Below are 27,841 nucleotides of genomic sequence, written 5' to 3'. Positions count from 1 at the left end.
GCTGTTGAGTTAAAGCCTCGTAATCGGCTTCCGCAACTCTGATGTTAATTGGAGTTGCGCGACAATATGTTGCTTTTTGGTTTTCTTACAGGTATTGCTCGAGATCGATTCAGATCTATATATCCACATCCACCCCCCCCCCCCCCCCCACACACACACACACACACACACACACACACACACACACACACACACACACACACACACACACACACACACACACACACACACACACACACACACACACACACACACACACGTGGGGTCACCCGTGGGAATTCCACGGGCATGGACGTGTGTGACATTTGGACATCTTGATTTAGATGCTGCACATTAAATTTTACAAAATGGTTACTGGCAATTCATCAGATCCAGAAATGGTGCAAAAAAAAAAAAAAAAAAACACCGCTTAGAGCCATTTTTCCCCGCAAAGCGGGGGTTGGCCTTTTCGGGGACAGTGGTTGTTGTTGTTTTTTTGGTCCCCTTTTTGAAGCAATGTTTTACGGCCGGATGCCCTTCCTGCCGCCAACCCTGTTTGTCGCCTTTTTACGATAAACAGGGAATTACCAGTGTACTGGTACTCAAATTTGCCGACCTCGGAAGGATGACAGGCTGAGTCAACCCCCCAGGCGTTAATTCACCGATCGACCGGGATTCGAACCCAGGATCCTTGGATCCTAAGCTGGCACCCTAGCCGCTAGCCCAACACCAGGGATAATGAACACAATTTATTTATTTTACACAATATGTGACCCCTCACTCCGCTCCACCTGACACGCTCCTCTCTCTCCACCCTCACACCTCTACAATCCCACTCCTCTCCAATCCCTCCTCACACTCCTCTCCAATCCCTCCTCACACTCCTCTCCAATCCCTCCTCACACTCCTCTCAAATCCCTCCTCACACTCCTCTCAAATCCCTCCTCACACTCCTCTCAAATCCCTCCTCACACTCCTCTCCAATCCCTCCTCACTCTCCTCTCCAATCGCTCCTCATTCTCCTCTCCAATCGCTCATCACTCTCCTCTCCAATCGCTCATCACTCTCCTCTCCAATCGGCCATCACTCTCCAACCCCTCGCTCCTCACTCTCCAACCCCTCGCTCCTCACTCTCCAGCCCCTCGCTCCTCACTCTCCAACCCCTCGCTCCTCACTCTCCAACCCCTCGCTCCTCACTCTCCAACCCCTCGCTCCTCACTCTCCAACCCCTCGCTCCTCACTCTCCAACCCCTCGGTCCTCACTCTCCAACCCCCCGGGTCCTCACTCTCCAACCCCCCGGGTCCTCACTCTCCAACCCCTCGGTCCTCACTCTCCAACCCCTCGGTCCTCACTCTCCAACCCCTCGCTCCTCACTCTCCAACCCCTCGCTCCTCACTCTCCAACCCCTCGCTCCTCACTCTCCTCTCCAATCGCTCCTCACTCTCCTCTCCAATCGGCCATCACTCTCCAACCCCTCGCTGCTCACTCTCCAACCCCTCGCTCCTCACTCTCCAACCCGGTCACGTCTTTTCGGCGAGGTCACGTCTTTTCGAAGCTGTTCCATGCGCTCACGCTTTCGAAGCTAAGTAATTTTTCACAATTGTGTTTTTGTCGAGACTGTATCTATCTTTCGGTGTGTGTACAATAGCGTGTCTTTACGAAAATTTTCGGTGTTAATTTTTCGTACATGTATACACAATCGTCGGTTAATGCGTGTCGAGTATTCTGAGGCCTAGTACTATTAGGCTTAAGCTCCAGTCTCCGACCTTGTGGTTTTGTTTTCTCAGCGGTTCGTCGAATGCGCTGCAATTATTTTCGTTCTCTGTTTCGTCCCAGTCGTTCACCCCATACTTCCTTGTTTAATATCTCCACTAAAAAAAAAAAAACCCCCCAAAAAATATTTCCTTCTCAGTTCTCATTCGTTTATTTGTTGTTCTTATTTGTTCGTTCGTTCTTCGTTCACGTTGTTCGCGATCACGCGATAACGTGGTTAGAAATGTTTAATCTCTCCCCTGAACAACTGTTTTCTGTCATATATTATAACACCTTTTTCTTCTTCTCCTACAAAAGGATGCTTTCGCCTTGCTCACCAAATCTATTCATTCCAAAAAAAATAAAAAAATAATACCATCTCTTACAGTTCCTCTTTTCTACATTCCTTAAACTCTCCAGAACTCCACCCTCCTTCAGCGTCCTCAAACGTATTTTTGACTCGAAGGTCTCAAACTCATTTTGCAAAAAATGTTCATTTCCCCTGAATCGTAAACTTTTCAAAATCCAATCTCACCCTCCCCTCCAAATCTTCCCCATCCCCCCTTCCCTCCAAAACCTCCCCACATCCCCCCTCCCCTCCAAAACTTCCCCATCACCCCTCCCCTCCAAATCTACCCCCTTACCCCTCCCCTCCAAATCTTCCCCATCACCCATCTCTTTCAAATATTTCCCCTTGCCCCTCCCCTCCAAATCTTCCCCATCACCCATCCCTTTCAAACCTTCCCCCTTGCCCCTCCCCTCCAAATCTTCCCCATCACCCCTTCCCTCCAAAACTTCCCCATCACCCCTCCCCTCCAAAACTTCCCCATCACCCCTCCCCTCCAAATCTACCCCCTTGCCCCTCCCCTCCAAATCTTCCCCATCACCCATCCCTTTCAAATCTCCCCCCTTGCCCCTTCCCTCTCTCCTAAACTCCCCCCACACCCCTCCCCTCCGAGACTCTCCCTCGCTCCTCCCCTCCTAGACTCCCCTCTCACCCCTCCTCCCCAAAGCATCCTCCCTGCTTCTTCCCCCTTCCAACTTTCACCTTCATCTCCCCCAACCTTCTTCCTCGCTCTTCCCTCTCCTCAAATAACACCTCACTGTGCCTCACCCAATCTCCATCGAACCTTTTGTCCGCCCCATTCCTCCCTTTCTCCAAGCTATTCTGAAATCTCTGACACACCTTCAACAGCTCTCCCTACCTCTTCCTCCTCTTCCACATCTTACCCTACCCCTCCCCCCCACCCCCCCCCCTATTCTGTATCCGATGCTCCCCCTTCCTCTTCATTAACGGTATGGACCTCAAACATCCGGGGCCTTCGCTCAAACTTGACTGATCTCTCCATACAGGTTGCTTCTGACAAACCAGATGTGATCTGCTTAACAGAAACTTTCCTCCTTCATGATGTCTCTGATGCCTTGGTATCTCTCCCAGGTTACTTCCTCCTCCGGTATGATAGACCTGAGCCTCGTCCTGGAGGTGGGGTTGCTATCTTTATAAAAAACTCTTCCTCACTCGCCCTCCACTGCCCTCCCTCCACCTCACCCCCAGGAATACCTTTGGCTACGGCTTCCCCTTCGCTCCCACCTTTTGTTCATATGTGTGTTGTACCATCCACCAAACAGTGATGACTCCATCTACATCTCGCTGTCTGATAATATGGACCAACTTCTATCTACCCATCCCAACTCTCTCTTCCTCATATGTGGTGATTTCAATTGTCACCATGCCAGTTGGCTGGGTGTGGGTACCTCTCTCACCAGCCATGGCTCTTCAGCAAAGGACTTCTGCGACTCACTGGGACTGACACAATCTGTCAATTTCCCGAACCGGATCTCAGTCAACGGAGCATCTTCTCTTCTGGACTTGGTTATGACTAACTTCCCTGAAAATGTCTGCTGCTCTTCTTCTGCTCCAATCGGCTCATCTGATCATGTGCTTGTTAAAGTGGACATCTCTCTGACCATTCTCAGAGAGCCTCCTCAGCGTCGACGAGTCTGGCATTTCACTCAGGCCAACTGGCACGGTCTTCAAGCAGCCATCAATCGTCTGGACCTGACAAATCTCACACTCTTACTATGTCTCTCCGAAAAGATCGACTGGACAACCCTCCCATCTACTTTCTCAACAATCCTCTCCAAGAAGTTCTGTCGCTCAAGATTTTGGGTCTCACTATCTGCCATGATCTTTCTTGGGAAAACCACATTTCCAAGCTGGCCTCCAAAGCCAGTCGCCGACTGGGCATCCTCCGTCGTGCGAAGTCCTTCCTCGGCACACCTGAGCTCCTCACCACATACAAGGCTTTCATCCGCAGCTCAATGGAATACTGTTCTCCCCTATGGGCCGGTGCTCCTGCCTCACACCTAGCTCGGCTTCACGCTGTTGAAACCAAAGCTTTCAGAATTATTGGAATCTCCCGCGATGAAGCTATCTCTGAGGGCCTTTCACTCACTCACCGCAGGCAGGTAGGTGGTCTTTCTGTCTTCTACCGACTCCTCTCCGGCCTTGCACCCCCAGCTCTCTCTGTGCTCTGTCCCCCAAATATTCCTACAGGTCGCACAAGATCTGCCAGCAACCCTCTGATGGTTAAACTGCCGAAATCTCGGCTCTCTGCTCACCTTCACTCTTTCATTCCTCTTTTCTCCCGCCTCTGGAACAAACTCCCTCACTCCCTTCAATCCCACTCCTCCCTCCAGGTCTTTAAAACAGCCGTTCACCACCATCTCTTATCTTCCCCCATCCAAAACCTTGATCTTTTCTACCCCCGCTAATTCACCCCAGATCCACCTTGTTTGAAATTCCAACTTCTTTCCTGGAAGTCCTGGCAGTGTCCATATGTTTTATACCTCTCCCACTGCCCCCTTCCCACGCCCCCCCCCCAAAGCCCTCGCCCTCTCTCAGATCTCTCGATGTCTCCATGTCTCTCGGTCCCTGCTCTCAAATGTTGTGTTTGTGTCCTTCCCCCTCTCTCCCCATCTTGTCTACCGCTCCCTATGTTATATGTTTTATGTGTCGGTTTGTCTTTCTGTGTGATTAATGTTCGCTCTTTCACGAGCCTCGATATTGTATACAAAAAAAAAAAAAAAAAAAAAAAAAAAAAAAAAAAAAAACTGGTCTCCCATCTCTACCGCCTCTGACATCAACTCATCCTGGGAATTCTTTCAAAGTAAATTGCTCTCTCTCATGCACAGATTTATCCCATCTCGTCTTCAGTTGTCATACCCTTCCTCCCGTCCGTGGTACACGGAATCTTGTGGGGAGGCTGTTGCCCAGAAACAACTTGCTTTCGTCTCCTGGAAAGCAAATCCAACAGAAGGAAATCTCATTTCCTTTCACAAAGCCCGAAACAAGTGTGTGTCCACCCTCAGGAGAGCCAGGAAACAATATCTCACCGTTCTCAAGACCGAACTCTCTTATCTGTCTCCCTCTTCCAAATCCTGTTGGCGTCTGGTCAAATCTGTTTCTGGTGTTTGTTCCCACTCCATCCCCTCCCTCACCTCAAACGACTAAACGGCTGACTCCGCACGTGAAAAAGCTGAATGCCTCAACTCTGTGTTTGCCTCTAAATCTTGTGTCCCAAACCCATCCCTCTCTGTACCCACCGTACCCAGTCATACCCAGCTGCTCCTGGACTCTGTGTCCTTTCCTCCTGACAAGGTGGAAAAGTTTCTGTCAACCCTCGACTCTGATTCTGCAACTGGTCCTGACGGCATCAGCCCACGGGTCCTAAAATCATGTTCTTCCGCTCTTTCACTCCCTCTTTCTGTTCTCTTCACCCTCTCTTTTGCTCAAGGTCATCTGCCATCTGCTTGGAAATCAGCCAACATCACCGCTTTGCACAAAAAAGGTGCAAAAACAGATCCTAGCAACTACAGACCAATCAGCCTTCTCCCAATTTATCAGCAAAGTCATGGAATCCATCATTGCTTCAGATATGAAATCTTTCCTCTTCTCCAATGGCTTGATCTCTGACCATCAATTTGGTTTCAGACCTGGTCACTCTACTCTGGACATGCTGCTTCTGCTTTCTCAACAATGGATGGAGGTCCTCAACGCCAAACAGGAAATTAGAGCTGTCTCGCTTGACATTTCACGTGCCTTCGATATGGTCTGGCACCCCGCTCTGCTCACCAAACTCTCCTCCTTTGGTATCCATGGAAATCTCCACGCATGGCTGGCGGACTTCCTCTCTGGTCGTAGTCAACGTGTGGCCCTGAATGGGGTTCTCTCATCTCCTCTTCCTGTTCAGGCTGGAGTTCCCCAAGGCAGTGTTCTGGGCCCTGTGCTTTTTCTGGTCTTCATCAATGATCTCTCTGACTCTCTTGAAAATCCTCTCTATCTCTTTGCTGACGACTCTACTCTCTGTCGCTCCATTCCTCATCCCTCAGATCGGCAGTCTGCAGCATCCTCACTCTCTGCAGACCTGGACAAAATCACAGACTGGGCAAACAAATGGAACATGTCTTTCAATCCTGACAAATTTCACACTCTTACGATGTCTCTCCGAAAAGACCGACTGGACAACCCTCCCATCCACTTTCTGAATAATCCTCTCCAAGAAGTTCTGTCACTCAATCTTTTGGGTCTGACTATCTGCCATGATCTTTCCTGGGAAAACCACATTTCAAATCTGGCCTCCAACGCCAGTCGCCGACTGGGCATCCTCCGTCGTGCGAAGTCCTTCCTTGGTACACCTGAGCTCCTCACCACTTACAAGGCTTTCATCCGCAGCTCTATGGATTACTGCTCTCCCCTCTGGTCTGGTGCTCCTGCCTCACCCCTAGCTCGTCTTCACGCTGTTGAAACCAAAGCGTTCAGAATCATTGGAATCTCCCACGATGAAGCTAACTCCAAGGGCCTTTCACTCACTCACCGCAGGCAGGTTGGTGGTCTTTCCATCTTCTACCGACTCCTCTCTGGCCTTGCCCACCCCAGCTCTCTCTGGGCTCTGTCCCCCAAATATTCCTACAGGTCGCACAAGATCTGCCTGCAACCCTCTTATGGTTAAACTGCCAAAATCAAGACTTTATGCTCACCTTCACTCCTTCATTCCTCTTTTCTCCCGCCTCTGGAACAAACTCCCTCACTCTCTTCAATCCCACTCCACCCTCCAGGTCTTTAAAACAGCTGTTCACCACCATCTCTTATCCTCCCCCCTCCAAAACCTTGATCTTTTCTACCCCTGCTAATTTCGGTCCCCTTGTGTTTTATACCTCTCCCCTCCCCCCCTTCCCACGCCTCCTCCCCCAAAGCCCTCTCCCTCCCACACTTCTCCCTGCTCTCAAATGTTGTGTTTGTGTGCTTCCCCTTCTCTCCCCATCTTGTCTTCCGCTCCCTCTTTTTATATATTTTGTTTGTCTGGTTGATTTGTTTGTGAAATAAATGTTCGCTCTTTCACGAGCCTCGATTCAGTATACAAAAAAACAAAAAGAAAACCCTCGCTGCTCACTCTCCAACCCCTCGCTCCTCTCACTCTTCAACCCCTCGCTCCTCACTCTTCAACCCCTCGCTCCTCACTCTTCAACCCCTCACCCCTCACTCTCCAACCCCTCGCCCCTCACTCTGCAACCCCTCGCCCTCACTCTCCAACCCCCCGTCCCTTACTCTCCAACCCCTAGCTCCTTACTCCAATTTCTCGTTCCTCTCCAACCCCTATCTCCTCACTCTCCAACCCCTATCTCCTCACTCTCCAACCCCTAGCTCTTCACTCTCCAACCCCTACCTCCTCACTCTCCAACCCCGAGCTCCCCACTCTCCAACCCCTAGCTCCTCACTCTCCAACCCCTAGCTCCTCACTCTCCAACCCCTAGCTCCTCACTCTCCAACCCCTAGCTCCTCACTCTCCAACCCCTATCTCCTCACTCTCCAACCCAGATCTCCTCACTCTCCAACCCCCCGTCCCTTACTCTCCAACCCCTAGCTCCTTACTCCAATTTCTCGTTCCTCTCCAACCCCTATCTCCTCACTCTCCAACCCCTATCTCCTCACTCTCCAACCCCTAGCTCTTCACTCTCCAACCCCTACCTCCTCACTCTCCAACCCCGAGCTCCCCACTCTCCAACCCCTAGCTCCTCACTCTCCAACCCCTAGCTCCTCACTCTCCAACCCCTAGCTCCTCACTCTCCAACCCCTAGCTCCTCACTCTCCAACCCCTAGCTCCTCACTCTCCAACCCCTCCCTCCTCACTCTCCAATCCATAGTTCCTCACTCTCCAACCCCTAGCTCCTCACTCTCCAACCCCTCGCTCCTCTCCAACCCCTCGCTTCTCTCCAATTTCTCGCTCCTCTCCAACCCCTCACCACGCACGCTGCACAATGGAGAGCATTGCACACAGCGGAGAGGAGGAAAGGATCACATACAGGGGAGAGGAGGGAGCATAGGGTGGGAAGTGAAACTTCTACCTTTACTTGGTTGACTTCATTTGATTTGACTTGAGAGGGTGGAGGGTGGAGGGTGGAGGGTGGAGAGTGGAGAACCCGCCTTGACTCTTGTTCATTTATAAATTTGAAAGTATCAAAAACACTTCGCTTTACAAAGTAGAAGTGGATTAAAACCAAACGTTATTAATAAATATTGTATTCCATAGCTGGTCGACATGATGTACATTTTTGAAGTACTGTATTGTTTAATTACATAGTTGGAAAAGAGTGAGAATCGCCAAAAACAAACTGTATGTAACCCCAGGAATATGGAAAAATATAATTTGACTTCGGTTCGATCCCAAACGTCAGTATTCAGTCGCTGTACTTTTGCCAGGTAATAATACAAACAAGCGTTACGCCTAGGTCCCCCATCAGGGAAGTGATGTGAGTTGACAAAGTGGAAGATGCAGAAAACATGCTATGATATGATATTCCGCTCACAAGGTGTTTTCTTTTTTTTTCTTTTTTTTTTCTTTTTTTGTACAAGATCGAGGCTCGTAAAAGAGCGAACATTAATCACACAGAAAGACAAACCGACACATAAAACATATAACATCGGGAGCGGTAGACAAGATGGGGAGAGAGGGGAAGGATACACACACAACATTTGAGAGCAGGGACCGAGAGACATGGAGACATCGAGAGATCTGAGAGAAGGCGAGGGCTTTGGGGGTGGGGGCATGGAAAGGAGGGGGGGGGGTGGGAGAGGTATAACACATATGGACACTGCCAGGACTTCCAAGAAAGAAGTTGGAATTTCAAACAAGGTGGATCTGGGGTGAATTAGCGCGGGTAGAAAAGATCAAGGTTTTGGATGGGGGAAGATAAGAGATGGTGGTGAACAGCTGTTTTAAAGACCTGGAGGGAGGAGTGGGATTGAAGGGAGTGAGGGAGTTTGTTCCAGAGGCGGAAGAAAAGAGGAATGAAAGAGTGAAGGTGAGCAGAGAGCCGAGATTTCGGCACTTTAACCATCAGAGGGTTGCTGGCAGATCTTGTGCGACCTGTAGGAATATTTGGGGGACAGAGCACAGAGAGAGCTAGGGGTGCAAGGCCGGAGAGGAGTCGGTAGAAGACAGAAAGACCACCTACCTGCCTGCGGTGAGTGAGTGAAAGGCCCTCAGAGATAGCTTCATCGTGGGAGATTCCAATAATTCTGAAAGCTTTGGTTTCAACAGCGTGAAGCCGAGCTAGGTGTGAGGCAGGAGCACCAGCCCAGAGGGGAGAACAGTATTCCATTGAGCTGCGGATGAAAGCCTTGTATGTGGTGAGGAGCTCAGGTGTGCCGAGGAAGGACTTCGCACGACGGAGGATGCCCAGTCGGCGACTGGCTTTGGAGGCCAGCTCCAAAGGTTCAGACATACATGGCGGCGGCCATGTTGGATTTTGACGTGGCGACCCAATTTTCAATAGCGTTCTTCCTTATACGTAGATACACGCACACACCAGATTAGACGTTAGTAGTTCGTTTATTTTTCAAGATATTTCGCTCACAAGGTTCAGACATATATATGGTGGCGGCCATCTTGGATTTCGATGTGGCGACCCAATTTTCAATAGGTTTCTTCCTTATGCCTAGATACAACCACACACCAGATTAGAAGTTGGTACCTCGCTTATTTTTCAAGATATTTCGTTCACAAGGTTCAGACATATATATGGTGGTGGCCATGTTGGATTGTGACGTGGCGACCCAATTTTCAATAGCGTTCTTCCTTATGCCTAGATACAACCACACACCAGATTAGAAGTTGGTACTTCGCTTATTTTTCAAGATATTCCACTCACAAGGTTCAAACATACATGGCGGCGGCCATCTTGGATTTTGACGTGGCGACCCAATTTTCAATCGCGTTCTTCCTTGTGCCTAGATGCACCCACACACCAGATTAGAAGTTGGTACGTCGCTTATTAGTCCCCTACCGGTGTACACCGGAGGGGACTATAGGTTTGCACGCCGTCCCTCCGTCCGTCAGTCCGTCACGCAAAGAACAGTTTTCCGGACTTTTTTTCTAAACGCTTAACGCTAATGATTTCAAACTTGGCAAATCGTTTCCTCATGATAAGTTACACATCAAGTTCGAACTTCACGACGTTTCGATCATTTTTAACAAAGTTATGGCACTTTGAACTTTGGTAATTCTGATAATTCTGATGATCCTTAACTCAGTGCCATTTTAAGTTTTAATTTCCTTTAAAAACCAATTTCTTTGCAATAATAGGACCGATTGAGATAAAATTTGCACCATATGATGGACTCGGTCTGTAGAATATTTTAATGGTAATTATGACGTCACAGGTCACGTGGTTCGGTCGCCATATTGTTTTTCGTGAAAACACGAAAACCCCTTTTTCTCTGCAACGGCTGAACAGATCGAGGCCAAACTTTGCAGGCACAATCGCATACCCATGACGAACAAAAAAGTCAGCGTGCATGATGTCATGCGTCACATGCTTTCAGAGTTATGACGTTTTTAAGCATAAACCTTTCAAACCGAGCTCCTCCCTCATTTTTGATCCAATCGAGGGGAAACTTCACAGATCTGTTCAGCACTAAAATGTCCTGTTGGAATTTGCGATAGGGCACGTGGTTTGGCAGATATCGTTAATTGAACGAAAATATTTTTTTAAATGGATATCTCTTGAATCGCTCGTACCTCAGACCGTGAGTTGGTAATAATTTATATAATTCACACAGTGCAATACGTGCAGGCCACTCCACGGAACGACCTTGCAGGCTTTTCAACGAGGCGAGGCGTGACACACGTGTCTCAGCATACCTCAGATCAAGTTTGAAAACCAGCATCAACCGTGCATACATTTGCATATTCGATCATTTTTGACAAAGTTATGGTACTTTGAACTTTGGTAGGGGACATGTATTGCAGCGCAATACTCAGAATGCTTGTTTTTCAAGATATTCAGCTCACAAGGTTCAGACATACATGGCGGCGGCCATCTTGGATTTTGACGTGGCGACCCAATTTTCAATAGGGTTCTTCCTTATGCCTAGATACACCCACACACCAGATTAGAAGTTGGTACTTCGCTTATTTTTCAAGATATTCCGCTCACAAGGTTCAGACATACATGGCATCAGACATACATGGCGGCGGCCATCTTGGATTTTGACGTGGGTTGCACCCACACATCAAATTCGAATGCGGTCCTTCGCCTACGCACGCACGCACGGACGGAGGGGAAAACCATAGTCCCCCTTTCGCTCCGCGGTGCGACGGGGGACAATAACGAAGTCCTGGGAACGTTTTCTTCTCTCCTTCTCCTCTCCTTCCCTCTCTCATTCTTTTCTTTCATTCTCCTCTCATTGTCCTCTCTCATTCTCCTCTCTCATTCGCCGTGCCCACATGAGTCAACACATTCAAAAGGGATGTTGGAATACATTTTGCCGATTTTCTCAACTTTAGCTGAAACTGAGACTTGAACCATCCCAGCGACTGTGATGGTGAATTAGAGTGGCCTTTGAAAATGTATTTCGTTCTATAAACGGTAACTTTCATTGAATTTTCTTCCCGTTTTTTGAAACCGAGTTACGATTGTTTTATATATCTCGGCATTTTCCAGTCTGTTATTTTCGGCGATTCAGCCTTGAGAACTCATGCGGAAAAAAAAAAAAGGATGGAATGAATGCCAGTTTAAACAGGATTGCCTTTACTTCCGTATAATAAATGAATGAAATAATAATGAATAAATATCTGTCGGCAATTTCCCGTCTGTGGCGATACGTGAACGAAGCTGTGCTCCTCTCTCCACATTATTGTGACGATGTATAAATTAAATATTTCATCGTGACGATTGTCATCAAATGGAAAAGTCCGCCACAAATTTTTAATAGATCTCGCCATTGCCCCATCTGTTATTTTAGGCGGTGTATGACCGACCGTGCCACGATTTTTAAAAAATATATCTCGGCAATTTTCCGTGTGTGCGTGAATTTTCTCAATTATCGCTGACACCGAGTCTAAAACCATCGATAAAAATGAAATCAGATGGTCAATTAGATTGGAGATAAAGGCGTGAGAGAGACTCAATGGCCTTTATATTACAGGCCGTTGAGAATTCATTTCGTTCGAGAAACTGAGACTTTCCTGGGATTTTCTTCCCTTTTTTTTCAACCGAATCTAAAACTATTGTTACAGACACGACTTTGATGTTAAGGTGGGCCGAGCGGAATGGCCGTCGTGTCCGCACAAATTACCCGATTGTACTCGAACGTCGACGAAGCCGCGCTACGCTGGCTCAATAGGAAAGAGAAGACACCCGGCTGGGTTATAATGACACAATACGACACCAGGGGTTCAGTTCTCAAGACCTCCGGAGGAGGTTATATTAAGGCGGAAGGTTAGATTACAACTACAAGAGGTACATCATAGGAAGACAGGCACTTAGACACAACCTTATATTATTCCCGACAGACCACAGAGAAACAGGACAAAAACTGACTCACACGGGGATTGATGACAAGGAAAGCGGGTATTCGATGGCCAGCACAAGGTGCACCTTGTGCTCAGGGACAGGATGGCGCGGCCCAAAAGATGCAGGAGGTCTCTCAGCGCTCGAGGTGGCGTCTTGTCGTCTCAAGCTGGGGGCGCATCTCACCTCACGTCCGGCAAGCGGCTGCGTATATCCGGCGGGGAGTGACACGCCCTCGGCTCGTTAGCTCCGCCTCGTGGAATCGGCACGTTGCTTCTCATTGGGTGCGTGCGGGGGGGGTTACTGGCTCCGCCCCCGACGAGGAGCTGACAGCCAGCCCCTTCGGGGTAACGCCGTGGAGCGTATGGTCATGGCGGGTAACCGAGCCGGTGTGAGGACGCACACTCCCCGCCCCTCTGTTGTTGTTGTAATTGTTGGTGTAGTTGTTGTTATTGTTGTTGTTTGGGGAAGAAGATGGGAGGAGGTATGGGAAAGGTCCTAAACTCACTACTGATGCCATATAATCACATTCTGGTGCAACGAAGAGTCATAATTAATGGAGACGAGGCCTTAACTGACATAGATTAAGAATAACTAGGAAGATGTCCGAAAGTTGTCTACGTGTGGTGCGGTGGACCTGGGCACGACATTTAATGGGGGAATAAGGGGAAGGTCGGCTCTACTGATTGTTATTTACATGCAATGGGACTAGGGAATGGGGGACTGGGGAAAGTTGGGGAGTATTGGAGAAAATAGGGGAATATTTACAAGCGGATATGGAGGCCAAATTCCATATTCGCAACACTATGTTAGCGACTAGTCAGGTTCACTATGTTTTTTCGTTCAAAATTTTGGTAGATTAGCAAAACTATACATTTTTGGAATATTCAGAGCATGAGGAACCCAAAAATTAATGTTGACATTTGCGTAGACACCTTTGCGAAAATGACACTCAGGACAGTGATGAAGATCTGTAAAAGCATATTCCTGAACGGTATAGACCTCGTAGATCCTGTGTATAGGACTTATAGTTCAATCTGATACTAACAAGGCTGCTTTCTTGCTTTATAAACCCATACCTATAACTTCAAAGGACTTGCAATATCATGTATTATGTAATACAGTTATATCACAAATATAAAGACAATGGTTTTCAATTACCTTTGTTTGTTGCTTTTCTATAATCCTGAGCACTATTTTGAGGCCTTTATTGGATTCCTTGACCCAGAAAACATAGGATTAGCATATTTAATTAAGTCTCTAGGTTGACTAGAAGCCGAGATCGCGCAAAATATGTATTTTATGGCGGCCATTTTCAAAATCCAAAATGGCGGCCATGCAGGTGTCTGTGCAAATGCCAACATTGATTTTCAGATTCCTCATGCTCTGAAGATTCCAAAAATGTACAGGTTTGCTAATCCCAAAATTTTGAAAGAAATTATATTTGTTAACATAGTGAAGGGTTGGCGTCATTTTTTGCAAAAAATTATATTTGCAAAAAGGGTTGGCGTCAGGGCATCCGGCCGTAAAACATTGCTTCAAAAAGGGGACCAAAAAACAACAACCACGGTTCCCGAAAAAGGCCAACCCCCGCTTTGCGGGGAAAAATGGCCTCTAAAGGTGGTTATTTTATTTTTTTAACATCGTGAACCTGACTATCTTCATCACTGTCCTGAGTGTCATTTTCGCAAAGGTGTCTACGCAAATGTAAACATTAATTTTTGGATTCCTCATGCTCTGAATATTCCAAAAATGTATAGTTTTGCTCATCTACCAAAATTTTGAACGAAATTATATTTGTTAACATGGTGAACCTGACTAGACTGTGAAAAATAAAATGATATATCGAATTAGTTGAAATAAACCTGTGAGAGAGAAAGACAGCACGGGCCTAACAACACAGGCCTCAAAGCTATTCGAGTTAATAAAATGGTGGATATTTGTTTATATGAAGCTTCTCCAAGAATGGGTGGAGCTACTCTGTAAACGGAGTAAGCCACACCCCCGGACAGACAGACAGAATCACCGTAGCCTATTATAATATAGATATCGATACGTTACTAACATAATTGCCTTCGATCGTTTTTTGCAAAAAAATAATTTCTTCACTGTTGAGGATGCCTAACTATACCCAACATCTCCAGAAAATTTCATGACGATAAAACTAATTTTCGATCCAAAAAACGCGATTTTTATATTTGGAAAAATTAAGTATTCTCGAAATCGGCGAAGGCAATTATGTTAGTAATGTATCGACACACACACACACACACACACACACACACACACACACACACACACACACACACACACACACACACACACACTTTTTTCAAATAATGCACCATTTCTTCCAGAAAATTGTTGAAATAAAAAAATATTTTGATATCTACATATGTATTTATTTGGTTTGCTGTGGAAGAAAACAAAAAAAGGTGACATAAATACTACATCTTAACTTATCCTCGGGCCTAACACGGGTCTTTCCCTCGTGGTCCCCTTGTACTGTCTTTCCCTCGTGGTCCCCCTGTGCTGTCTTTCCCTCGTGGTCCCCCTGTACTGTCTTTCCCTCGCGGTCCCCCTGTACTGTCTTTCCCTCGTGGTCCCCCTGTGCTGTGTTTCCCTCGTGGTCCCCCTGTGCTGTCTTTCCCTCGTGGTCCCCCTGTGCTGTCTTTCCCTCGTGGTCCCCCTGTGCTGTCTTTCCCTCGCGGTTGTCAGCTCTTTCACGAGCCTCGATTCGGTATACAAAAAAAATAAAAATAAAAATCCGACATAAATCCTAAAATGGCCCGGACAATATTATTGGCACCTTTTAGAAGTTGGTGGAAATAATTAGATTTCAAGCAGTGATTCTCCTTTACTTTGGAATTGAACTCACCTGTGGTGAGTTGCAGGTGCCTGCAATATAGAAATCACTCATTCAACCTGTTTGAATGGAGAAAAGGAGTCATTCTGCTGTTTTGTGTCACTGTGTGTTCTTTCTGTGTGTGTTCTGTGTTCTTTCTGTGTGTGTTCTGTGTTCTTTCTGTGTGTGTTCTGTGTTCTTTCTGTGTGTGTTCTGTGTTCTTTCTGTGTGTGTTCTGTGTTCTTTCTGTGTGTGTTCTGTGTTCTTTCTGTGTGTGTTCTGTGTTCTTTCTGTGTGTGTTCTGTGTTCTTTCTGTGTGTGTTCTGTGTTCTTTCTGTGTGTGTTCTGTGTTCTTTATGTGTGTGTTCGTGTTCTTTCTGTGTGTGTTCGTGTTCTTTCTGTGTGTGTGTGTGTTCTTTCTGTGTGTGGTGTGTGTGTGTTCTTTCTGTGTGTGGTGTGTGTGTGTTCTTTCTGTGTGTGGTGTGTGGTGTGTGTGTGTGTGTGTGTGTGTGTGTGTGTGTGTGTGTGTGTGTGTGTGTGTGTGTGTGTGTGTGTGTGTGTGTGTGTGTGTGTGTGTGTGTGTGTGTGTGTGTCAGTCACTTTCACATTCTTGCTCTGAAGCCATTCCCAGTGTTGCTTTGGTTGTATGCTTGGAGTCATTGTCCTGTTGGAATGTAAATCTTCACGACAGTCTAAGGTCTTTTGCATCCTGAAGCCGGTTCTCCTCAAGGATTTGCCTATATTTGACTCAATTAATTGTTGCCTTTACTCTTACAAGTATCCCAGTCCCTGCCGCTGAAAAGCATCCCCATAGCATTTGCTTTACGATAAGTATGGAGAAATGAGCATGGAGAAAAGAAAGAAAACCAGAGAATTGTCTGAGGAGGTCAGACACAAGGTTGTAGCCAAGCATGGACAATCTCAAGGCTACAAGTCCATCGCCTGAGACCTTGATATTCCTGTGTCCACCGTATGCAATGTTATCGGGAAGTTTAAGGCCCATGGCACTGTAGCCAACCTCCCTGGACGTGGCCGCAAGAGAAAACCTGATCGAAGATTGCAGCGAAGGATTGTTCGAATGGTGGAGAAAGCACCTCAATCAACTGCCAAACAGATTTAAGCAGACCTTCAGACACATGGTATAACAGTTTCAACTCGCACCTTCCGTCGCCAACTCAATGAAAGGGGGTTCTATGGTAGGAGACCCAGGCTGAGAGAAGAGAGATACATAAGAAAGCCTGACTGGAGTTTGCTAAAACACACCTGAACAAGCCAAAATCCTTCAAGGAGAACGTCCTGTGAACAGATGAGACCAAATTAGAGCTTTTTGGTAAAGCACCTCATCTCTGTTTCCAGAAAACAAAATGAAGCCTTCAAGGAAAAGAACACCTTCTCTAAAGTCAAACATGGAGGAGGTTCAGTGATGTTTTGGGGTTGCTGTGCTGCCTCTGGCACTGGGGTACCTAAAATGTGTGCATGCCATCATTAAATCAGGAGATTACCAAGGCATTGTGGAGCGCTATGTTCAACCCAGTGTCAGAAAGCTGGGTCTCCATCGAAGGTCATGGGTCTTGCAGCAGGACAATGACCCAAAACACACTTCAAAATGCACCCAGGAATGGTTCAAGACAAAACGCTGGACTGTTCTGAAGTGGCCAGCGATGAGTCCAGATCGAAATCCCATTGAACACCTGTGGGGAGATCTGAAAACAGCAGTTGGGAGGAGGCACCCTTCAAATCTGGGAGAACTGGAGCAGTTTGCAGAAGAAGAGTGGGCCAAACTGCCAGTAGAGAGGTGTCGGAAGCTCATTCATGGCTATAGGAAGCGCTTGACTGTCGTTATTTTGTCCAAAGTGCTAGCAAATATCAAGTCGAGGGTGTCAATAATTTTGTCAATGCCATTTGTTTTTATTTTCTGATTTAAAAGGATATATTGAGTTCTGAATCAAAAACAAAGGTTCTGTAATATTAACAGTGAAATAAAGAATTGTGGAGACCAAATACTTTTGTTAATTTCAACTTATTTTTCGAGAAAATTGTAACTTCTTTGAAAAGAGTGCAAGGGTGCCAATATTTTTGGCCACAACTGTAATTGTATATTTAAAAAGAAAACAAAGCAAGTCTTGGACAATTGCAAGTATCTTGTAAGTGGAACTTTTGAAACATCATTCGTAGCAGTTTGCTGTAGCAGTGGAAGGTTCAGTGATGTAGCATTAGTAGCAGTGGAAACATTAGCAACGTTTGCTCTGATCCGAGAAAATGATCTTCAAGCAAATGCTCAAGAAAGCAGAGGCCTGAAATTTTGTTGCAACATGACATGTCTATGGTGTGGAAGAAAATTTGTCCGAGAGGTTTTTCCACCATCTCCCTTACAATCAGGCTTTTCCAAAATTATATTTCACCTCTTTTGGTCCATTATTTGTGAAGTCAACATCTTCCCGAGCTCCTCCTGCCTCTCTGAGCCACAGTCACATGCATTCCTCAAACCCCAACTGCTCACACTTCCCACAGTCCAGGCTCTTTTCCCACCTTCATTCATCCCCTTATTCTTATAATTGTAGAATTGTCTCCAGGTGTCCTTTGTGTTGTCCTTCGAACTTCCATCTTTCAAAAGTGCTGTCTATCACTACCTCATCCTGCGACTGTCAGGGATGCCTCCCTATCAGGGATACGGAGGTTGGACCCAACAATTCAAGTCAGAAGCCCAATATTCCCTATTCTTCCTTGCTGCATGGATTTGTCAGGGCAGCGCGGTCACGGTCAGAGTGCCGATCGGTCCCCATGGACAGGCCCTTTCCCTCTTATCTGTTTCTGTGTGTCTGCCTCTCTCGAACTCGAACTCTCTCGTGACCCTGACTTTGTGAAGGCGGAGGTACACCATCCTTGATGTGGGGGATCTCTGGTTCGATCCTGGGAGATCGATCGATGGTCTCTGTGCCGTGGGATTGTTCGAGAGAACTGTCCGGGGCTATACAACACAGCATGGACAGCATGGACAACGACGACGACGACGACGACGACAACAGCAGCAGCAGCAGCAGCAATAGCATGTGCTCACCCACACACATCCATGATCTCTTCGACATACCAGATTCCTTCCCATTATTTTCTTCTCGGGGACAATGTACTCATATTCCTCCTTGTGCATGTCTCCTCCTCCATCCCCTACTCACAAAACCCCTCACCCTTTCGTATTTTATAAATCTGCTGCCCTTTGTCATTTAGCTTCTTCCTGAACCTCAACCCTAGTAAAAAATATAATCCAAAAGAAAATAATTTTCAGTGATGAATACGTACATGAACCAGAAAAAACAACAAAGCACCAGCAGGAATCGTGGGATGGTAAATGGCCTCGACCTAGAGGTACCCACACTCTCTTCCAAGCTGTCTAGCCTGGGTTTGAAACCCGACCCAGCTATAAACGATCATCCCGGTGTTTCACAGACTCGGTGAATCATCAGTGTGTGTGCTGTCCCTCTGATGGATGTTAAACTGGGCGTCCCGTCTTCCGAAATTGTTTGGTGGACGTTAAAGATCCCACAGTGGCCATTATGAAGAGTCGGTGAGCTATCACTGGCACCATGAATAAATCCCAAATTCCTACTATAACAGACAGGGGAAATTGCATCAGCAGCACAGCTGTGCCCACGACCGATGATGCTATTCCGAGCCTTATGTTGCATACGGAAGAAGAAGCAATCTTAACTCCAGCAATACAAGCTTTTGAGGCATCATGGGCAATGTCTGTTTCTGTAGTAAGAACATCAAGTGACAAACATTGTGAAGATACTTCAAATTAAAACTCTTGGGACAGAGGACACCCAAAGGGCTTTACTCAATGACACACCACATACCCACATCAACAACCTTACTTGAAAGCACGAAGCATGGCGAACAGATTGCAAGTGTGCCTGCACTTCCCACTCAAGGGCAGGGATGTGTGAGCGACACGCAGGGCAGCGTACCACATCCATACGCTGCATGCAGTCAGGGAGCTCCATTCCTGCAGACACGAGCATAAAGTTGTTGAAGAAAGCATCGCTGCTGTTCTGTTGACAATCTGACCCCTTTTGGATAAAGACAGATATGGTCTGACATTGCAGGTGCCTGTTTAAAGAGCACGAGGATGGTCGATACATCTTAAATCACACAAATTCCCACACAACAACCCCTTAACCCCACCTCCTAAACCATCTTTGGTCTTGAGTGGTACTCCATACTTCTTCTCCCAGAGAAGCTTGCTGATCTCGGTTTTCTTGTTCAACATCCGAATCCTCTCCTGTTGCAAAACCATGAAACAACACACTTTATACAGGGAATAAAGCAAGCTAAAGGTACCAAGCATTGTGAGAACAACGTACATCCGAGGAACCAAGGAAAATAAACAATGAGTAAAGTAACCACGTTACACCTGAAGGTCTTATTTTATAAAAGCTCATTACGGTAACCAAAGAGCAGTTTTATTCATTCAGTAATGTACTCCACTGAACACAAACTGATATCACTTGTTTTTTTAAGGGTTTTAATTTCTCATTTTATTTCTCCCTCCAAGAATCAAATGATACGATTAATTGTGCACAAAGTTGATGCAGCGCACGCATGCCACAATTACATGAATGAGCTCCAAGAGAGTAGTAATCACAACAACAATAACAATAGATTACACTTCAAAACGGAAAAGAGCAGAAATCTCGAAACGAGCAGATGAAAAGAAAGTATTTGCTGTTTTGGCATTCCATCACTGTCTCAAATGAGTCAGAATCAAACATTTCCTCTAAAAATGATTGACTTTGAGAAATAAAAGGCTGGGTGAAGGACGAATGAACAGAACCACTTTTGGAGGCAAGCAATCACCTGTGCAGGTAGGACCCGAGGCACGCACAGCTTACACAAACAATGAGCATCATTTTTTACCTGTCATACTCTTCACAAATACAAATACCGTCAGTTTCACACACACTGACGCCGTCATTTTCCCCACACGGACGCCGTCATTTCCCCCACACGGACGCCGTCATTTCCCCCACACGGACGCAGTCATTTCCCCCCCACACGGACGCCGTCATCCCCCCCCCCCCCCCCCCACACAGACGCCGTCATTCCCCCCCCCCCCACACAGACGCCGTCATTTCCCCTCACACGGACGCCGTCATTTCCCCCCACACGGACGCCGTCATTTCCCCCCACACGGACGCCGTCATTTCCGCCCACAGGGACGCCGTCATTTCCCCCCACAGGGACGCCGTCATTTCCCCCCACAGGGACGCCGTCATTTCCCCCCACACGGACGCCGTCATTTCCCCCCACACGGACGCCGTCATTTCCTCCCACACGGACGCCGTCATTTCCCCCCACACGGACGCCGTCATTTCCCCCCACACGGACGCCGTCATTTCCCCCCACACGGACGCCGTCATTTCCCCCCACACGGACGCCGTCATTTCCCCCCACACGGACGCCGTCATTTCCTCCCACACGGACACCATTATTTTCTCACACATGGACACCATTTCGCTCACCTCAGGGCTGTCTAGCATGGGCTTGAATCGAGGCCAAACTATAAACTTTCACCTGGTGTTTCACAGGTAGAACGATACATCACTGTGCAAGCTGCTCCTCATATGGAGGTTAACTGAGTGTCCCATCTGCCAGCATTAGATGGTAGACGTGAAATATATCCCATCACAAATATCCCACGATGTCCTTCCCAATGACTAGGTGAGCTAGCACTGGCTCTCTGTACAAATATATATATATATATATATATATATATATATATATATATATATATATATATATATATGTATATATATATATATATATATATATATATATATATATATATATATATATATATATATATATATATTGTTGTGGTTTTGAGAACCCACAGAGGTAACATCATTAAAGGTTAAAGGTTGCACCCCATAGTTAGGCCACATGCAACATGTAGGTCACCTTAGAACGTTAGTTATTTCATCGTATGTGTTTAGGATAAGGCCATTTCCAATAGTTGCATCTGCGTTGTGTAAAACAAATAAGAGCAGGCCCCGTCCATTTTGCAGCCTCCCTCCAACCGACTCCATTGCGCCTATCCTGTCTGCACCCCATTGCCCCTCGCAGTTTGTTACGCTTTGGCTGCCAGCAGCGTTTGCTGCTCTTGCTCACTCAAACCAGCCCAAACGCCATGAGGTAAGGCCCGAAAAGGGGGCGGAGCGCAAGGGTGGGGGTGTGGCCACGTCAAGCAGCCATCAAGGGCGAAGCCGGTAAGACCCCATCAACCAACCAGGGCTCGCGTGAGATCGCCTGACAGGGTGTGGCTAGAGATTTGAGAGGGTTCGCTGGGCGTGGCAATAAAACCCTTCGCGCGAGGCCCCCACCTCAGTTAAGGGAGAGGCGCTCACCAAGTTCGTGTGCAGAGTTACGAGACGGGAGAGACGCATGCAGAGTTACGAGTCTTGAACGAGTTATGAGGAGAGACGCACTGTGACAAGGATTGAAAGGATTGATTGCGCTTCACAAAGGACTGGCGAAGGACTGCAGCGTTGTGAGGACTCGTGAGGGAAGCCAAGCATTGGCATTCGTGCAGGACTATTGTGGAAGGCGCCAGTATTGAAGGGTTTACGTGGCATTGCGGAGGACTTGGGGAAGTGGCGTATTGTACCCAGCGATACCGGGAGCGGGCATAAAGGCGCCGGTACAACTATTACATACGCAGTGTAATCGCCAGCTTACCGATTCTCGCCCCATATATAATTGTCCGCTTCGTGCCTACGCCACGCGGAGAGCTGCCTACCGTCTTCTATCGCCTGCAGGGTACGAGTCGGGGACCGGACGAGCTGTGGACGCCATGTTTGGACCCTCAACCCGACCATCTATATACCCGTGTTAGTGAGTCTGAGAGTGAGTCTGAGTGCGAACGGGCCCGTGTCCAGGGAATAAGTATAAGACTGTATTATAAGGCTGCCCTGTGTATCTGCTTCTTGCTCTTCATTGTACATTGCTTCTTTTTCTTCCTCTTCTTATTTGTACAAAGTGTGAATAAATTACCTGTTCTTCCTGTTTTCCTCTCAATTCGACCGTCTTCGTGATTTCTCAATTGGGTAAGCGTGGCACGATTGACAACCGCTCGAATCGGGTTTAGTTCCCGTTAACGACCCGAATCGCGGCTCGCTAATCGTTCAGCGTGACCACTAACGCCGTGGTTCGGGTGGGGTTATTTCCTTGCTTCCCGGAAGGCGCTGGTACTTAGGTAATAGGACCAATTCGACCAACAACCCTATTCAGCGCTGTAGAGGGATGAATTGATCACAATTGATATATATATATATATATATATATATACATACATTGTTGCGGTTCTCTATGCCGCCCTTAATCCCCTTATCAAGGGGGGATTAATCCCCTTGTCTTTCTGGGCTTGGCGGAACCGAGACTTGAGACGTCCCTCTTGGACACACACGGAGTAGGGTTGCGGGACCACTTCTCGCTCGTACCTAATTCCCCGCGCTGCCCTGGGAGTGAGGAAACAAGCCTCGCACGAACCACGTGTGGTTTGAGTACGCCAAGCGGATTGCGTACACGTGGTCCGCGCAGTTACTTAGATATTGGAACCCGATTCGAGCGGTTATACCCGTACCACGCTTAGCCAATCGAAGAAACCACAGGAACGATCGAATCAGGAAGAAAGGAAGAACAAAGGGTTTAATTATTTCCCACACGTATATACAAGGTTCAAGGGCGAAGAGACACAGAGCACCCTTAAGCAGTCTTAACTTATCCCTTGGACAACGGGCCTGTCTCACACTCACACAGGGAATTGCAGATGGGTAGATGTTCCCCAACGCGTCGACGCGTTGTCCAGAGATGGCCCCCGTCCGGCTCTCCACGACCCCTGCACGTCCGCGAAGATGGTGGCAGGTGAAGGCAGGGACTCATGGCGCGTCTCCCGAACAAAGCAGATGATGGGGCGGAACGGCAAAGGGCGGACTTTAGCGCGGCTGGCGGTTACTCAGCCGTTCTCACTCGCGCGTCTCAAATGCGTGGTATTCGGTTCAAGCGCATCTGGCTGCGCCCGCGTATCTGTACCACTCTCGTGCAAGTGCGTGAAGTTCATCAACTGCCGCGAGTCCTCCTTTGCTCTCGGCTTCCCGCGCTAGTCCTTTATCTTTCTCTCTCGCAGCAAGTCCTGTCGAGGGCTTTCGTGCAGCGGGTTTTATAGCTACGCCTCCCGAACCTTCTGGAACTCACTCGAACCTTCTCACCACGCCCTATGACGCAACGCCACCGTCACCACCTCCGAGCTCTGATTGGCGGCTCGTGCTTACCGTCAGCGCTTCCGCCGCTCCACCCTCGACTCTGCCCCGGTCCTCCTAGCCTGCCTCGTGTTAACTCGCCCAATGATCAACCAACGTTGAGCAAAATGGATTGAGGCTAGGGTAGCTGGAAAGTCAGTGGCAAGTAGGGCCTATATTCTCCTGGCTCTACTCAACGCAGACTAACAAAGGAAAAGGACTAAGCTTACAAATACTAAGACGTAACTATACTATCGCGAGGCTACATGTTGCTTGTGCGACTAACTATGGGGGGCAAACTTTAACCTTTATTAGGCTCACTTTACAGACTCAAAACCGCAACACTGCCCCCCTCCCTCGTCAGACTCGTCCCCGAGTCGAACCTACAAAAACTGGAACGACCGGTTTTGAGAAAGAGTTGGGACTAACTTTTAATTATGTGTGACACTTAGATGTGGTTCCCCCTAACATTTATTCTAACCCATGTATGCGACAGTTTTAAAACACTAAATATGTCCCACCTACTGCGTTGAGTAGCTAACTGACAGACTCACGCCCACAATTAACCGAATTGCGGAATTATTTTCAAACTAAACATAAAGCCGGTGGGCAGCAGTTTATTTACAAGCACAAAACCTAACCGTATTTACAATTCTATGACCCAGGACCTGTCCTTTTTGGAAAGAAGATTGGAGGGGAGAGAAAACACAGCAATGCACAAAAACACATTGCCAAAATCACATTTCACAATTCACATTTGCTGCTGGTGTCTGGCATCTTCTTCTTGCTTCCTGCATCTTCTGTGTGCATAAAACTTACAGTTCTTCTTTCCGAGCACACCAATAATAAAAATGTACAAAACACATGTTGTTTTATTTGCCAGCAGGGCCAACCCTATGTGGTCCAACTGCGTGACATTGATGCCACTCAAAACAAGTGGTCCGAAGATGCAAGGTGAGTCTGCAGCAAAGTGCTGCACAGCAAAGTGTAAGGCCACAAAACCTGTGGTCCATAATGTGCTATGTGGTAATGTGCAGCAAAGTGTCTGTGGTAGCAAGCGCTGCACCCATGCAGCAAAGTGATAACAAAGGATATGGCAGCAAAGTGCCATGCAGTTCAGCTGCACAGATATAGCAAAGTGCAGCAGGGGTGCTGCACATGTGTAGCAAGGTGCCGCTGCACAGTTCCACCTCCAAAATGGTCCTCCGGTGGGGGAGAGACAAAGCACCACCAGCAAAGCGGAAAGGGCACAGAGGTACACAGCAATACAGGGTAATGCAGCATGAGGGGCGCGGAAGAGCGAGCAGAGCAAGCTCGTCCCTAACCGTCCGTGCCCCCCAACGTCAGCTTACACTACCCTTGCCCTTCCCCGTATTTACAAATTACAAATTCGTCCCTACGTCCTGTCTCCCATATCCCCCTCTACTCCAAATTCGTCTCCCAATCCCTCCCACGATGGAAGGAATAGAACAAACACAATGTCCCATCACGTCATGATGCGTCTTACTTACTCAAATCATTCACTTGGTGCTGGTGCGGAGCTTTGTCATCCTCGGTGAACGGATGTGGATGCCGCGAAGGGATTTCTCTTCCTAACTACTCTAATCACATTAACTCTTAAACTACACGGGGTCATACCCTGCCAATCGGCCTCTTTAAACTATGTGGTTCTAAAAACCAAATTCCCCATTGACCACTCTGCGGTGCCCTACGAATTTGGGTCTCACTCCCCAATTTTTCCTACTGTGCCCTTGCACAATTTCTGGGCTGTGTCGTGTGGCTCCACGAGCAGGTCCAACTACCTGCGCACCTCCGCCACTGAAGTCGCCACCCGAGCTTACCTGCTCCTGCGACTACCTAACTGGGGAGGGCCCTTCCTGGCTCTTTACCCCCTGATGCCCTCCTTGGCATTGGGCTACCCGGGTCCTTCCCTTGGATCCTCGGGCCCCACTGAACAACTACTCACAACCCTAAATGGCTCCCAGAGCCTACCTGCGGCCTCACCTGGCCGACAAACTACCAGTGACGGAGTGCTCCAATTATCATACGCACCAATTAAGCCACACGCCCAGCCATTCACTGACTCATGCACCCAACCAAAGCACTACTTGCCACTTCCCGCACCACAGGTGTCAATATCCAAACAATTTACCGAAGCCCTCTACCTGGCTTTACACTACCCACCCCGGGTATTCGTGAATGGGCCCATCTCCCCCCATTCGCTCCTTCGCACCATGCATTCCACACCTTCGACTTCACACCAAGCATTCCACACCATTTATCTCACACACCTTTCTCAACCAATTCCTCATTTGCTCAATACACAATCCCTGGTTATTCTCAAACAATTCCTCATTTGCTCAATACACAGATCCTCACACACTACTACACACACACAGCATCATCTAGCTGACTACTTCCCCTAAAACTCGGGCTTCCCCGTCTTCCCTTTAGACTATGCACTCCCTCGTCGTTATCAACCAGCTAAGCTACCTACGTCCCCTCAATATAGTACAATGTCCCTACATAAATCTTGTCTTCTAAAGTCATCTAATTTCCCTATCAATTAACCTAGCCCGCCCTCGGCGAGCTTCATTGCCCCATGGAGGTAACCATTGCTGGCACCTCCATGTGCATGGCACTGCCATCCCACTAATCTAATGCTCATGAGCCCAGAGTGAGGAATGGTAAAACTTCCATTCCCCCACGCCGGGCACCATTCCCCAACACTATTTCTATTCATCCCCTATACTCGAGCCTCGTCGGGTGGGAATACATCGTCATCACAGCTCGGCTTCTAAAAGCCGAGCGATGCATGCGGGTGGTTTGTCTACTGTTGGTTGGGTCCGTCCGGCATTTTCGATTCAGTGGAGGAGGCATTGAAAGGCCGAGGTGCAGCGGCTCATCTCTGCGCAGTGCCTCGTGGTCCCACGCACGATGGCCCAACCGCCCACGGTCGGAGCACCGCGGCCGCCAGGGGGGGCGGCTCCGAACTCTCCTACTCCCCCTCCCCCCTTGAACCGTGCCGATCGCCTTTACTGCCACGACGCAGCACCAACCATACAGGGCGGGGCCCGGCGCGAACCGTGCACGCCGGTCCTTGTGAGACCGCCGCGGCATCGATCCCCGCCGCACACAAAGCACACCACTCACCGAGGGCTCACGTCGGCTATACGTCACACTAAACGCTACCCCGGTCTGCGACGATGCTCGAGCCGCGTTGTCACCACACGCGACCCACTCCTCACTCGCACACCGCGGCGCCCCAGCGCCTCCCATACACTCCCTTACCGCTCACTTTGCTGTTACACACTCCGTAATACAATCGGCCATCACACATCTCGCGCACAATGGGTTCCATCTCCCCCCATTCACTCCTTCGCACCATGCATTCCACACCTTCTATTCCACACCAAATATTCTCACACACCCCAAATTCCTTGCACACCTTTTGTGCTCACACACCTTTTGTGCTCACACACCTTTTTCCATACACCTCAACACAATTCCATTTCTTTTCCACACAATTCCTCACACACACAGCATCATCGATCTAACTATTTCCCCTAAGACTCGTGCTTCCCCCGTCATCCCTTTTAAACGATGCACTCCCGTCATCATTATCAACCATCGAAGCGACCTATGTCCCCACTATCTATCTATAATTCCAGTAATCTCTGTGTGTATGTTTGTTTGTTTGTTTGTATGTCTGTGACCGCTGTTTCTCGACAACTACCGGTCCGATATACTTGAAACTTGCCAGGTATATTGCTGGGGACCCGAGGATGTGCCTTTTCAAGGTTTCATATTAATCGGACAATTACTTACCGAGCTATGTCCAAAAAACGATTCAACCAATCAGAGAGCAGCGAGCTATCACGTGTGCCGAACGTGGCGAACACACTCTGCCTCGGATGGCACATTTGAGAGCGTATTCATTTATTTCCCGTCGGCAAACTATGTTGCCGTTAAACGATGTTTTAAAACTAATTAAAACTAATTTGCGATTCTTTCGCTTTCCTGCGATATGCGACCTTCCGGACAGTCAAATGAGGACGTCACTTCCGGACTTACGTAGCGGCTAGCGGGCGCCATTTGGAGGAGTTGGGAGGACTC

At 48.0% G+C, this 27,841-nt stretch overlaps 1 protein-coding gene and 1 long non-coding RNA gene across 3 annotated transcripts in view; one reads left to right on the top strand and one right to left on the bottom strand.

Moving 5' to 3' along the window:
* The window catches only part of LOC144888724 (uncharacterized), a 338,047-nt gene that overhangs the window by 100,711 nt on the left and 209,495 nt on the right, over positions 1–27,841 (top strand). The window lies entirely within an intron of this gene.
* Positions 1–27,841, bottom strand: part of LOC137439141 (uncharacterized) — a 108,448-nt gene that overhangs the window by 15,848 nt on the left and 64,759 nt on the right. For both annotated transcript variants that reach the window (XM_078767807.1, XM_078767808.1), the window contains exons 7-8: positions 19,614–19,710; positions 19,304–19,434 (exon numbers count right to left, since the gene is read on the bottom strand). In XM_078767807.1, the coding sequence (XP_078623933.1) occupies positions 19,304–19,434; positions 19,614–19,710 (228 nt within the window). The remainder of the gene's footprint in view (positions 1–19,303; positions 19,435–19,613; positions 19,711–27,841) is intronic.

The sequence above is a fragment of the Myxine glutinosa genome, chromosome 13 (assembly GCF_964187855.1).
Source record: "Myxine glutinosa chromosome 13, kmMyxGlut1.1, whole genome shotgun sequence".
Classification (NCBI taxonomy): Eukaryota; Metazoa; Chordata; class Myxini; order Myxiniformes; family Myxinidae; genus Myxine; species Myxine glutinosa.
The sequence above is the reverse complement of the archived record's forward strand: the minus strand, read 5'-3'. Positions and strand labels throughout refer to the sequence as shown.